At 43.7% G+C, this 11,976-nt stretch overlaps 1 protein-coding gene across 1 annotated transcript; it reads right to left on the reverse strand.

Moving 5' to 3' along the window:
• Positions 1 to 10,078: 10,078 nt before the first annotated feature.
• On the reverse strand, positions 10,079 to 11,032 carry LOC123794417 (olfactory receptor 2B8-like). Its single transcript, XM_045800601.2, has one exon. It carries the CDS (start codon positions 11,030 to 11,032, stop codon positions 10,079 to 10,081), a length of 954 nt encoding a protein of 317 aa, XP_045656557.2.
• Between the last annotated feature and the right edge of the window lie 944 nt (positions 11,033 to 11,976).

The following is an 11,976-nucleotide window of genomic DNA, read 5'->3' on the forward strand; positions in this document are numbered from 1 at the left end:
CCTCTGTTAGCACATGTTTCCTGTCAGAACTGAGCGTTTAGCAACTTTTAAAAGAAATTTTTAAAAAAATAATTGGCGGGGGTAGTCTATTACGTTATAGACATGGCCATGGGATATTAAAAATAACTCTTTCAATAAATGATTGAAACTGACATACCTTATACCGATTTAGTTCTGCATTATCACGAAAAGTAAATCATTAATATGTAATATAAAAAAAGTGAAATAATGAACTTTGTGTTGGCGTCAGTCATAGGGATGAAAGGTCTTTTGGTCTGCATGTGAACATTGTGTCAGAATTACCTCTGTAATCTTAGTGAAGAGAAGGGCCATATACACCCCAATGTTCACTGCAGCATTGTCCACAATAGCTAAATTGTGGAAGCAGCCGAGATGCCCTTCAACAGATGAATGGATAAAGAAGATGTGGTCCATATATACAATGGAATATTACTCAGCCATCGGAAAGGATGAATATCCACCATTTGCACGGACATGATGGAACTAGAGAGGACTATGCTAAGTGAAGTAAGTCAAACAGAGAAAGACAATTATCATATGGTTTCACTTGCATGTGGAACATAAGGAATAGCAGGGAGAACATTAGGAGAAGGAAGGGAAGAATGAGGGGTGGGAAATGGGAGGAAGAGATGAACCATGACAGACTATGGACTCTGGGAAACAAACTGAGGGCTTCAGAGGGACGGGGGGTGGGGGATTGGGACAGGCTGGTGATGGGTAGTAAGGAGGGCACGTATTGCATGGTGCACTGGGTGTTATACGCAAATAATGAATCATGGAACATTGCATCAAAAACTAATGATGTACTGTATGGTGACTAACATAACATAAAAAATTTTTAAAAAAAGATTTACCTCTGTAAGATATTATATTTATGGAAGCTACGAATTTGGATTTTGTGTTTCCTCACACTAGTAAAACAACTAAACCTCAATCAGAGAGAACGTGAGACCACCACCATTCAATTACAGTGTTTAAGTTTGCCTGAAGATGCTTAAAATTACCATATCAATTTATCAGGAACTCTGAAATTCCTTAGCCTTGCATATACAGGTGGAATCAGAACTCTCAAATCCACCGGCCATGACTTTCCTCTTCCTTCTGCGGATTTCAGTTTCACAATTATTAACCAGAACACACAAAATTCCTGAAAAAAGTAGGATTATTCAACATCAATATTCTAATCAGAATAAACATTTTAAAAAGTTACCACACTGTGTAAGCTATGTACAAATTGCAATGCTTTACACCCCTACCTATGATAAAGTAGTCAAATAGATGAATATATACAGATAAACACAGATTGATACTCAAAGCAATGACAGGTAAAAGCCTGTAATGAAAACCTTTAAGTACTACACAGAAAGTCCCAGAAAAGATATTTTGGTATTTTATAATTTCAGATATCCGTCAACATTAGCTTAATCATTGCCCTCTGGAAGCTCTCTTGCGAAGTTACTGATGCTGAACCAAGCACGTGGATAGCTCTCAGGGAGTCTGATGACCCTATTCGTCTAGACGCTTAGAACTGAAGAAGTGTAGTCACAATCCCCCCCAAAGAGGCATCAGAAAACGAGTATTTCAGTTCTAGCATGTTCAAATTGTCAGGCATACAGTACATGTTTTGGTCTTCTAAGACGAAAAATCTGAATCAGGTTTCAGGGTAGACCCACTGGTGTGTGAAAGAAATGGGTACAAAACTGGCATAAAATAAATATTTATGAGATCAGAATAGAGGATAGAGCATTTCACACTATTTTGTACTTCTTGGATTTCCTATGGAGATGTATTCAGTGGTATCCACACAAAAAAAAATCTATGCATGAAAAACGTCTTAATGGCATGAGGTATAAAGGAATCTGAGACAGTGTAAGTGTGCAACAACAGGGAATCTGCCAGACTCACTCCTGCTCAGAAGAGAGAATAAAAACAAACCACGGTTCAGTCTCACGCACATGCGCAAGTACAGATGAATTACCTAAAATAAATTGCTGGTGTTTTAAAGGTGTCTAATAAAGGAATTCCTCACCAAAGTAAGGAGGACAAGTGAAATGCTAACGCACCCAAGGAAACACCACTACCATATGTACCATTAGAAAAAATGATGATATATTTTAGCATTATCCTATCAATAAGGACTAAGAGGGCAGGTAAGAGAAGACAAAACTCTGGTGAGCTGACCCTGTACAAATGATTTCCTGCTTAACGGATTATAAATGTATGCGTGTGTGTGTGTGTGTGTGTGTGTGTGTGTGTGTGTGTGTATACATAAGCATAAAGAATGCTGAATGGCTTCTATCTGACAGGTATAAAAATGAATATGATATTAAGTGGAAGAATAAAATATCAGGCAAAGGCGATGCCCACTAGGAGAGAATGTGACATGTGACTGTCTCTGCATGTTACAACTGCTCCGAGTGCCTTCCTGGAGAGCACACCGGGAGGGAACTACGATACTCAGGTCATAGTCTACCATCTTTTTTTCCCCACATTACAGCCAGGAAAATGATCCTACTTTAGTAACAATGGGTATGGGAAAGATCGGGCTGCATAATGCGTTCTCCTGATTGCAACAGGCGCTCTGCAGATCTGGGTCCCTTTGTTCCCTTCCTCCTCCCTACTCAGCACCCATCCCTCTCCAATCCCTGTGCCCCACAGAGCGCAATCTTCCCGGAGAAAGCCTATGTTTAGACTAAAGTGAAATGAGAAGTTTCATTTTATCGACTTCTTAAAACATTTAAAGACTCATGTAAATAGGCTAAGAACCATCATCTATACGTAGGTAGGTATCGAATGACACAGCAGTAAGAGACATCGATTCCTCTTAGACAAACTATGTAAATAATTCTGGCTGGAAATAGTAAACACATCTATGCTAGCTAAGGAGCACAGAACGCTGTCCCTAGTAACTATCATGATAGGATATGGTACAGGAAAACCCAGTACAAACAACACAAAAATTATTACTATGCATACAAAACAACAAATACTTAAATAAACACAAGTTTTATACTGAGAAGGAAAAGTGTTATTAGGTAAAATAAAAATAAATAGATGCCAAAAAACAAAAACAGTGGCATTCTATGTAATAATTACCACCTAAAAAACAATATAGAGGGAAAAGACATCTCATAAAAATACAATTCTACAATAATAATTAAGATAACGGGCATCAAATGAAAGAGGTTGTATGTTCAGTAGCGGCACACGGAAGCTGATAGAGCCATTAACAGAAGTGTTCAATGCTGATGTACGTCTAAAAGTTTAAGTGTAAGAGCAGATATTTCCAGAAAACCAGACGTTCACTAGCCAAACTAAACATTTTAAAGACCAAAGATCTCAAGAAAGTGTCTGTATTGAAGATATTTCAAGTATATAACAGTCATGGATATAATTCACATACAAACTCTGCCCTATCCAGTTCCTGAATGATCCTGAAAGAGTGTTGGCAGTGGTAGGAATGAGTCGCTATTGCTTTAATAATGTGACCGTGTCCTAGGTCTGAGCTGACCCAGATCTACCAGAACAGCCCCCGAGGACAATGCAGGAGGAGCTGATAAGGGGAATGCAGCTGTCACAACACGGGAAATGACAGGTCTAATGAACATGGACAGTGCTTTCCAGCAGGTTCCACAGGAGAAGAGGATCAAGTAGGATTTCCCCTGCATGTGGTTTGTTCAGGGAATGCTCTCAGGATAAAGGGGGTGAGGGAACAAAACAGAGCAGAGAACGTTGCTAAGCAAGGATGTGGGCTCAGGTGGACTATGGCTCGAGCCTGATCCCCTAAGAAGCGGGACAGGACTCTCCCACACAAGGAGCCATCTGTGCTGGTGGAAACCCGCGTCCTCGCTGTCTGATACCGGAGCCGCTATCCACATGTCACCACCTGCGCATTTAAAACGTCCTCGCTGAGAAACTGAATTTTGTATTTTATTTAATGCTAATTAATTTAAATGTAAATTGCTTCCTGTAGCTACTTACTCCCGTATTGGACAGCCCAGCTCTGGAGCATGAATTGCAGCAGGTTCGTCCTGCCTGGCATTCGTCCTGCCTGGGCATTGGCACCTTTTGTCTACCCCAGGAGCCTGTCACTGGCTGTGAGCTGCCCCCACCCTGTTCCTGAGACCCCCTGGCACAGTGGTTCCCCTTCAGCTGACGGCCAATGTCTGAGAAGGGAATGGCTATGAACCCTGCAGCCCGTATTCCAACACATCAGGCAAGGACCGGAGCAGCAGCCAGGGAAAGAGGGTCTGAGCAGGACACCAAGAGCATCACGCAAGAGTCCATTCCTGATCCTGTGCGAGGAGACAAGGATGGAGCCTAGTGTCCAGAGAAGCACTGACACAATAGTCACAACATAGAACTCCCCTGTAGTAATCTCCGATACAGCATTTTTTAAACTCCAGACATGTTTTAGATTGTTTTAGAAAATCTAAAGGGGGAAAATGACCATTTTGAAGGTATTAATACTGACAATGAGTTTTTTGCATAGAGAACAAATATTGTCTAATTTCAGACAATAAGGACCAAAGGGAAAGCAGGGAAGCATATACTCCAGTAATTGTACACATACGCATACTCTCTAATTATGTTACGAAGGCCGTACTTTTTTACCACTATAGATGTGCATTTAAAGTATTCTCCACGTGTGGATACACAGGTCTAAGGAATGGACTAACGTACAATGAAATGTCTGGGAACGACTTGGTAGAGTCTATAATGAACAACTAAATTTAATTCTTATACTTGGACACTTTCCACAGTCTTCCTTTAGACAGTGGACCATATAATCAAACCAATAAAGCTCTTTTGTTTTAAGAAAAATTGCAACTGAAAATTAACTAACTTACCAATTCCTAAAGCAACACACAGACCAAATTCCGTTTCACTCACCTTTGTTCACCTTGTCCGCGCGTTCTAGCTAGTTCCCTACGTCCTTTCCAAGTCACTGCGTACACACAGTACTGGGACTGGCACTGGGACATGCAGAATCCGACGTATGCGGTAAATGCAAAGGTCGGCTACACCAGCACTGGCTTATCCCTGAATTTTTCCTAAACGAAAGGACGCTTTCTCACGATGACTTCACGTGTCTTCAGGTGGACAGAGATCTGCACGTTGCCTCTAGGACGTGGGAGATGAAGGCAATAGCAAACTCTCACTATGGTTTCCCGGATGCAGTGACGTGCCTGGCGACAGTGAGACCCTTAGGAGCACAGGAGAGGGTGCTGTGAACTTCAGCTGTGGCTGGGCTGACACTGAGAACCACATGTGTTTCCCTGGCTGACGTCTCTGGGGAGCAGACGCCCCACACTGTTAATGAGGCCGTCTCGCTAGCGGTCCAGAGGTGACAGTCCTCAGGGAGAATGAAGATCAAGGACAACGCCGGAGGAGACCTCATCTGTCTCGTATGTGATGTCACATATTTCACAGAGGACAAATCCCTCCCTAGACCTCCCCAACCAGCTTGTTCTCATCTGTAAATGACCTGCATGTTTTACAAGACACTGAAGACTTTTTCACCACAATTCCCCCAAATATTTGCATAGAAATATAGAAGAGTCCATTCCGTTAGTTAATTTGAAATGTAAATATGTGGGTCCCCAGTCCCTTAAGCTTCAGACTTTTGTTTTGCACTCAGGTCATGATCTCTGAGTGTTGGGATGGAGCCCAGCTTAGGGATAGAGCGCCCTGCGAGCGGGAAGTCGGTTTCCCCTCTTTGTCTCCCACTGCCCCTCTCCCCACTCATGTTCTCTCTCTCTCAAATAAACAAAAAAATCTTTAACAGGAAATAAATATTGTCAATATGTGAATATTTTTTTCACTTATTCTCATTCATAACCAATGTGTAAGATATCGCAGAGCTAATTCTAAGTGACACAAGTCAGGAGAGAAAAACAAAGACTGTGTGATCTGACGTAACTGCGGGTCCAGAAGAGCTGAATCTGCAGATACAGAGAGTAGAATGGTGGTGACCAGGGGCTGAGGGGGGGAGAAGCGGGAGATGTGGGCAAAGGGTACCAGCTGCCAGGTGCAACACGAACAGGTCCTGAGAAGCTAACGTACAGCATGGTAGTTACAGTTCCTGTGACTGTATCACAGACTGGAAGTCGCTGAGGGTAGATCTTAAACTTCTCCCCACAAAGAAGAAAGGCTCATCGTGTGATGAGATGCAGGTGTTAGCCAACGCTATCGTGGTAACAATTTTGTTGCATACACATGTTCACATCTCCTAGTCCTAAGATTTGCTCCATGTTACATGTCGGTTCTATCACAGTACAACTGGGGAAAAATAAATTCAAGAGGCATCATTCAATTTTTTATCCCATGTTATCGTCCTCTCCTAAGGTCAGATTATTCCTGCTACTTAATACAAAATCTCTCTCCAGGGGCTCCTGGGTGGTGCAGCTGTTTGAGAGTCAGACTCCTAGTTTGGGCTCAGGCTCCGCTCTCAGGGTTCTGCATCTGGACCCTCGTGGAGCCTCGCTCTCTCCGCGGAGACTGCTGAAGTTTCTCTCTCCCTCCTTCTCTGCCCCTCCTGCTCTAAAATAAGTAAATACATCTTTTTTGTTAATCTCTCCACAGAGTTAATGAAAGGGAGTGTTCTAGAATTATCCTATGTACAAGCACAGCCCACCCTTTCTGATGCAAATTGTAATCCAGAGAGTGAAGGAATGGCAACTCTGAACCTTTTACTTAGGCGTGTCTGTTATGACAGCAAAAGGAGTGTAGCTTGTTCCATTCAGCTCTTAGTGGGTAAGATTCTCCCAAGAACAGATGCCTCAACACCTCCTGCTAAGTAGTTCTCCTTTGCCATGTGACCTGAAGGAATCAACTGTTACCCCACACACTTGGGTATGTTTGTACACATCTCAGAACACATTGGAAAGAATCAGTTATACACCTGTCACTTCAAAGTAGTGCGAGCTGACGGAAACACATTTTCTTCTACTCTCCATCCTCACAAAAGGGTTAAGAGACTGACCTAGGAGAGATTGCACGTGAAGCCCATGTTTGTGCATGTGCATATCTGGGTGTGTGTGTGTGTGTGTGACAATATACTAATTTGAATGTTATTTCATCTAAATGTCTCTAGAAGTCACCGGCCAAGGAAAGGTTCACAGGGATCTGTAACCTGTTCCTCCCTCCTCAGTGAGCCTGGACAGAGCAGAACTCTGGCAAAGAGTAACCGTGAAATGCGCAGACCACGAGATACGTGAGGGTCTTACAGGGGTGGCTGTACGCCGATCACTGCCCTACTAGTGATGGCAGCGTGATGCGTGGGGTCTGTTTAGAAGCTACACCCCACACACTGCAGACATGCTACCAAATGACAGTCCTAACGCCAGAGCAGGGCTGTGACGGAAGGGACACAGAATCTGAGGCTCCCCCAGCCTTCCCTGTGCTGACTGGTGCCAGACAAGTTCTGCCCCACATCTGAGAAACAAACCACTTCGCATTGCGGTGCGGGGTCTCCGAAGCTGTGTCTGATGGGCCTGGGGCCTCCTGGATACTCAAGGGCTCTCAGCATTTTGTATCCTTTGTTAATCGGTAGTAAATCTTCTATGGGTTAAGAATTGAGTTTCATGTGAGTCCGACTGACATTTTGGGTGTCTGCAATCACGCATCCCCTGAGCCGAGGGTGTGCACCCCGCATTCCTCAGAAAGGACAAGCGCTGGGAGAATCCATGGATTCCTCTAGAGCATAACAGTCGTCCTGAGCTCCAGGTGCTAAACACAGATGGAGTCAAATAACGTAGCCAAGCCTTGGGTACAATCCCACAGCCATGCCACAGTTACTGATGAAAATACAAAAGGAGACAGTGCAAACAGTATTGGTGACAATTACACAGCCCTGGACTCTGTTGTAGACAAAGCATGGAGAGTGTGGTGAGCAGGTTCCTAACGTTAGAAAACTGCTACAGAACAATCCTGAACTTGAGTTTGGTCTGTCAAGTAATTTCTTTTTTATTTCAGCATGGATATCAGAGACCTTTATTATCTGTAATTTATTCCCATGAGTCTAAAACTTGCAAATGCCATCAAACCTTCACTTAAAGGAATTGAATCTGTTTGACACCAGGGCGCTGTGTGACCTCAAGAGCAGAGTAGTTGCTCCCCCAGAACAACAGGCTGTGTAACTTCGTGAGACCCTGAGGGGTTTTACACCAAAGAGAGATCATTTGAGGGATTTTAAAGTGACCATTGGGTGTAAATCACGATGTGGTTGAAACTCAACAGAGAGTAGAGCAGCGCATAGTGAGTTCAGTAGATCAGGGATTCAAGCCTTGATTTCAGCTCAGCTCCTGTCTCCACGTCAGAACATGGAGACGCTCTGGGGTCGGTGCTCAGCCCAGAGTCTGCTTGTCCCTGCCCAGGGTCTCTGTCTCTGTCACTCTTTCAAATAAATAAATAAATAAGTATAATCTTTAAAACAAAACAGGAATATGATGGAGAATGGAAATCTGTCACCATCGGGGATAAACAGTATCACAAAACCGCTTTTCCGCTGGCACACATGCAGCATCTCTGTGCTGTCAAGACAAACCCCAGGGGTGGATTCCAGTGGGAATATTGTGATGCTGTTAGCGATCCAGAGAGACCCTGACCGTGTGCATACTCTCCCCCGGCTGTCGTTTCCAGCCTCCAAGCGCTGTCTCTGGACAAGGTCACTTGTCATGAGCACGACCAGCTCAGGGGGTGCAAGGCCCTGGAGGAGCTGGTCACTTTTGGGTAGGGAACAGCACCCTGGTTACGCGGACGTGTCCGGTCCCAGACACAGATACACTTACCTACACGGGCCACGTGTTGGGAAAACCTACCAGGAATCAGAACCATGTGCATGAAGATGGCATCGCAGAGCTCCAGCCTCCGTGGGAAAGTGCACTGTGTGCGACAATACAGGACACGACACCAGATCCATGCCCCAAACACGTTTCTGTGCAGGCTGAGCCTGCAGTAAGATCGAAGGGCTGCCGGTCAGACTCAGTTGTTCTGGGATGTTTGCGTTCATCTCTCCTAATTCAGATTGTGTGACAGCGCTTCAAACTGAGATGGCTATTTGTGAAGGTCAGACACACGGAGATGTTTAATATTATATACATTGTATTTATTCTTCACATTTCCTCCTAGTGAATCCGACAAACTACAGAGAACATGGGATTTCCTGCAAATAAGAGGTCATTTACCATTTTTTATAAAATGTCCCTGCATTCTAATTGTATGGGGCCTTTGGCAGGTTTAAGATACAAAAGCATTGATCAGTTGGTGCCTGGATCAAAGAAATTATTAAATGGTGTGAAGAGAAGATTCAAATACACTGTATCAGGATCGATGATGGCAGGATTTTCCTTGGGCTAAAGATATCTTTTTTCACACTTGCCCTTACGTCTGTGAAAAAGCTGCGATACAGTGAACCTATACACCTTATAATAGAGCCATGACCACAGTGCAAGAAGAGGTGACATGCCTCCAACAGGTTGCCAGAAAATGCTAAAATAATATTTCTTAGTGTTTTAGTGGTTCATATTCTTAGTTTCCCTATGCCTTTATGGTATGTTCCTCAATGTCTTCTTCTAAGTAGAAATGAAACCATGCTCCCATAAGGGGGACAAATCAGAAAAACCTGTGGAGCTTTTTCCAATGACAACGTGACACAGATGTTCTAGGCCCCGGAGCAGCATCCCTGGCAGCAGCAGGAATCCCGGACTTAGATTTTGAGCACTCACTAGGTAAAAACATCAGGTAAGGGAATTCCCTTGAGAGCTGTCAGAGGAAATTTTAGACGACATGGGGAGGACAAAATCAACTTTTTTTTCCTTAAAGATTTCTTTATTTATTCGGAGAGAGAAAGACAGAGCTGGCACAATCAGGGGCAGAGGCAAAAGCACGCTCCCTGCTGAGCAAGTTGCCTGTTGTGGGATTGATCCAGGGCCCGGGGTCATGACCTGAGCAGGAGGCAGATACCCACCAATTAAGCCACCTAGACTACAAGGTCACAACCATCTTAAATACTCTGGTTTTCAATGTCTTCCATCATAGGGTCTTTCCCTCACAGTCATCTGGAGTCATGGCCCCTGCAAAGCACCTTCTTCATTGCTCCTGTCACATCCTTGTTCCGCAGTGTATATATGACAGGGTTGACCATGGGGGTGACGATGGTGTAGAACAGAGAAACAAACTTGCCGTGATCCTGGGAGTAGTTGTTGCTGGGCTGGAGGTAAGCGTAGATGGCCGTGCCATAGAACAGGGAGACCACCGTGATGTGGGACCCACACGTCCCAAACGCTTTCCTCTGTCCTGCAGATGACTTTATTCTTAAGACTGCCCTGACAATCCGACCATAGGAGAAGGTGATTAAGGCCACAGGGATGAGGAGAATGATCACACTGACAAAGAACATCTCTGACTCATATACAGTCGTGTCAACACAGGCAAGCTTGAATAGTGGGGGGATCTCACAAAAGAAGTGATCAATTTTATTTCTCCCACAACGTGGTACAATGAAGATGAGCACTGTCTGCAATGAGGAGTTGGCAAAACCAATGACCCACGATGCGGAAGCCATGAGGGCACAGAGACGGGGGTGCATGACCACTGTGTAGTGCAGGGGCCTACAGATGGCAGCATAGCGGTCAAATGCCATGACCCCTAAGAGAATGCATTCAGTCGATCCCAACCCTAGAGCGACAAACAGCTGAACCACACAGCCACCAAACGAGATAGACTTGTCTGCTCCCCTGAGATGAACCAGGAGCTGCGGGACAGTGCTGGTCGTGTAGCACAGGTCCAGAAAGCTCAGGTTGGAGAGGAAAAAGTACATGGGAGTCTGAAGGTGGGGGTCCAGGTGGGACAAGGCAATGATGGTGGTGTTTCCCAGCAGAGTGAACAGATAGAAGATCAGCAGAACCACGAAGAGGACGAGCTCCAGCTGAGGCCGGTCCGAGAAACCCAGCAGGATAAACCCAGTGAAAGAACTGCCATTTTTCTGTTCCATCCTCTGTTGGCACATGTTTCCTGTCAGAACTGAGCGTTTAGCAACTTTTAAAAGAAATTGTCAAAAAAATAAACAGTTGCTTGGGAGTCGATCTTTCATGTTTAAGACAGGTCTCTGGGTTTTATCAGTAACTATTTGAATAAATGATGTATTCAGTAAAATTGACATAGTTCCTCCCAATACAGTCCATGTTATCACAAAAATATGTCATTAATATTTGGTATAAGGAAAATGAAATAATGGCCCTTGTGTTGGCATCAGTCATAGGTACAAACGGTCTTTCAGTCTGAGCTTAATAAGACTTAAATGACTATAAGTATGTACATAGGGGGTGAGGGAAAAAGGGGGAGAGCCATCAGAAAAAATTCAAAAGGAAATGCAGACAGAGGGAAGGACGTTACTGTAAATACGTATCTCATGATCGTACGCACACTTCACAGGCAATGGAATATAATACAATATAATCCTGAAATGCATTCAGAATCAGGAATTGAAGACCAAGATTGTACTTACAACAAAAATTCAATTACATTCAAAATATCACTACTAGTTCTGCACAGAAACATTATAGCAGAATTCACTAATGTATTTATGAAAGCTGCACCATCTTTTTTTTTCTGCATCATAGCAAAAAAAAAATATATACTCAATTACAGAAAAGGAAAAACATCACCACCCAAGTACAGTGCTTACCTTTTCCCTAAAGACGCTTAAAATTACTGTACCGATTTAACAGGAACTCCAAAATTCCATTGGCCTGCATATCTGTGGAAATCAGATCCCAAAAGTCCAGTGGCCAAGACTTTCCTCTTCCTTCCACAGATTTCTGTTTCACACATGAGCAACCAGAGCACATGAAATCCCTGAAAAAGTCAGATGTAGTCACAGTAACATTCTAATCAGAATAAACATTTTAAAAGTTATCCAGTTGCGTAATCTATGTACACAGTATAATGCTT

The sequence above is a fragment of the Ursus americanus genome, chromosome 32 (genome assembly GCF_024610735.1).
Source record: "Ursus americanus isolate L20-20 chromosome 32, mUrsAme1.1.p, whole genome shotgun sequence".
Lineage (NCBI taxonomy): Eukaryota > Metazoa > Chordata > Mammalia > Carnivora > Ursidae > Ursus > Ursus americanus.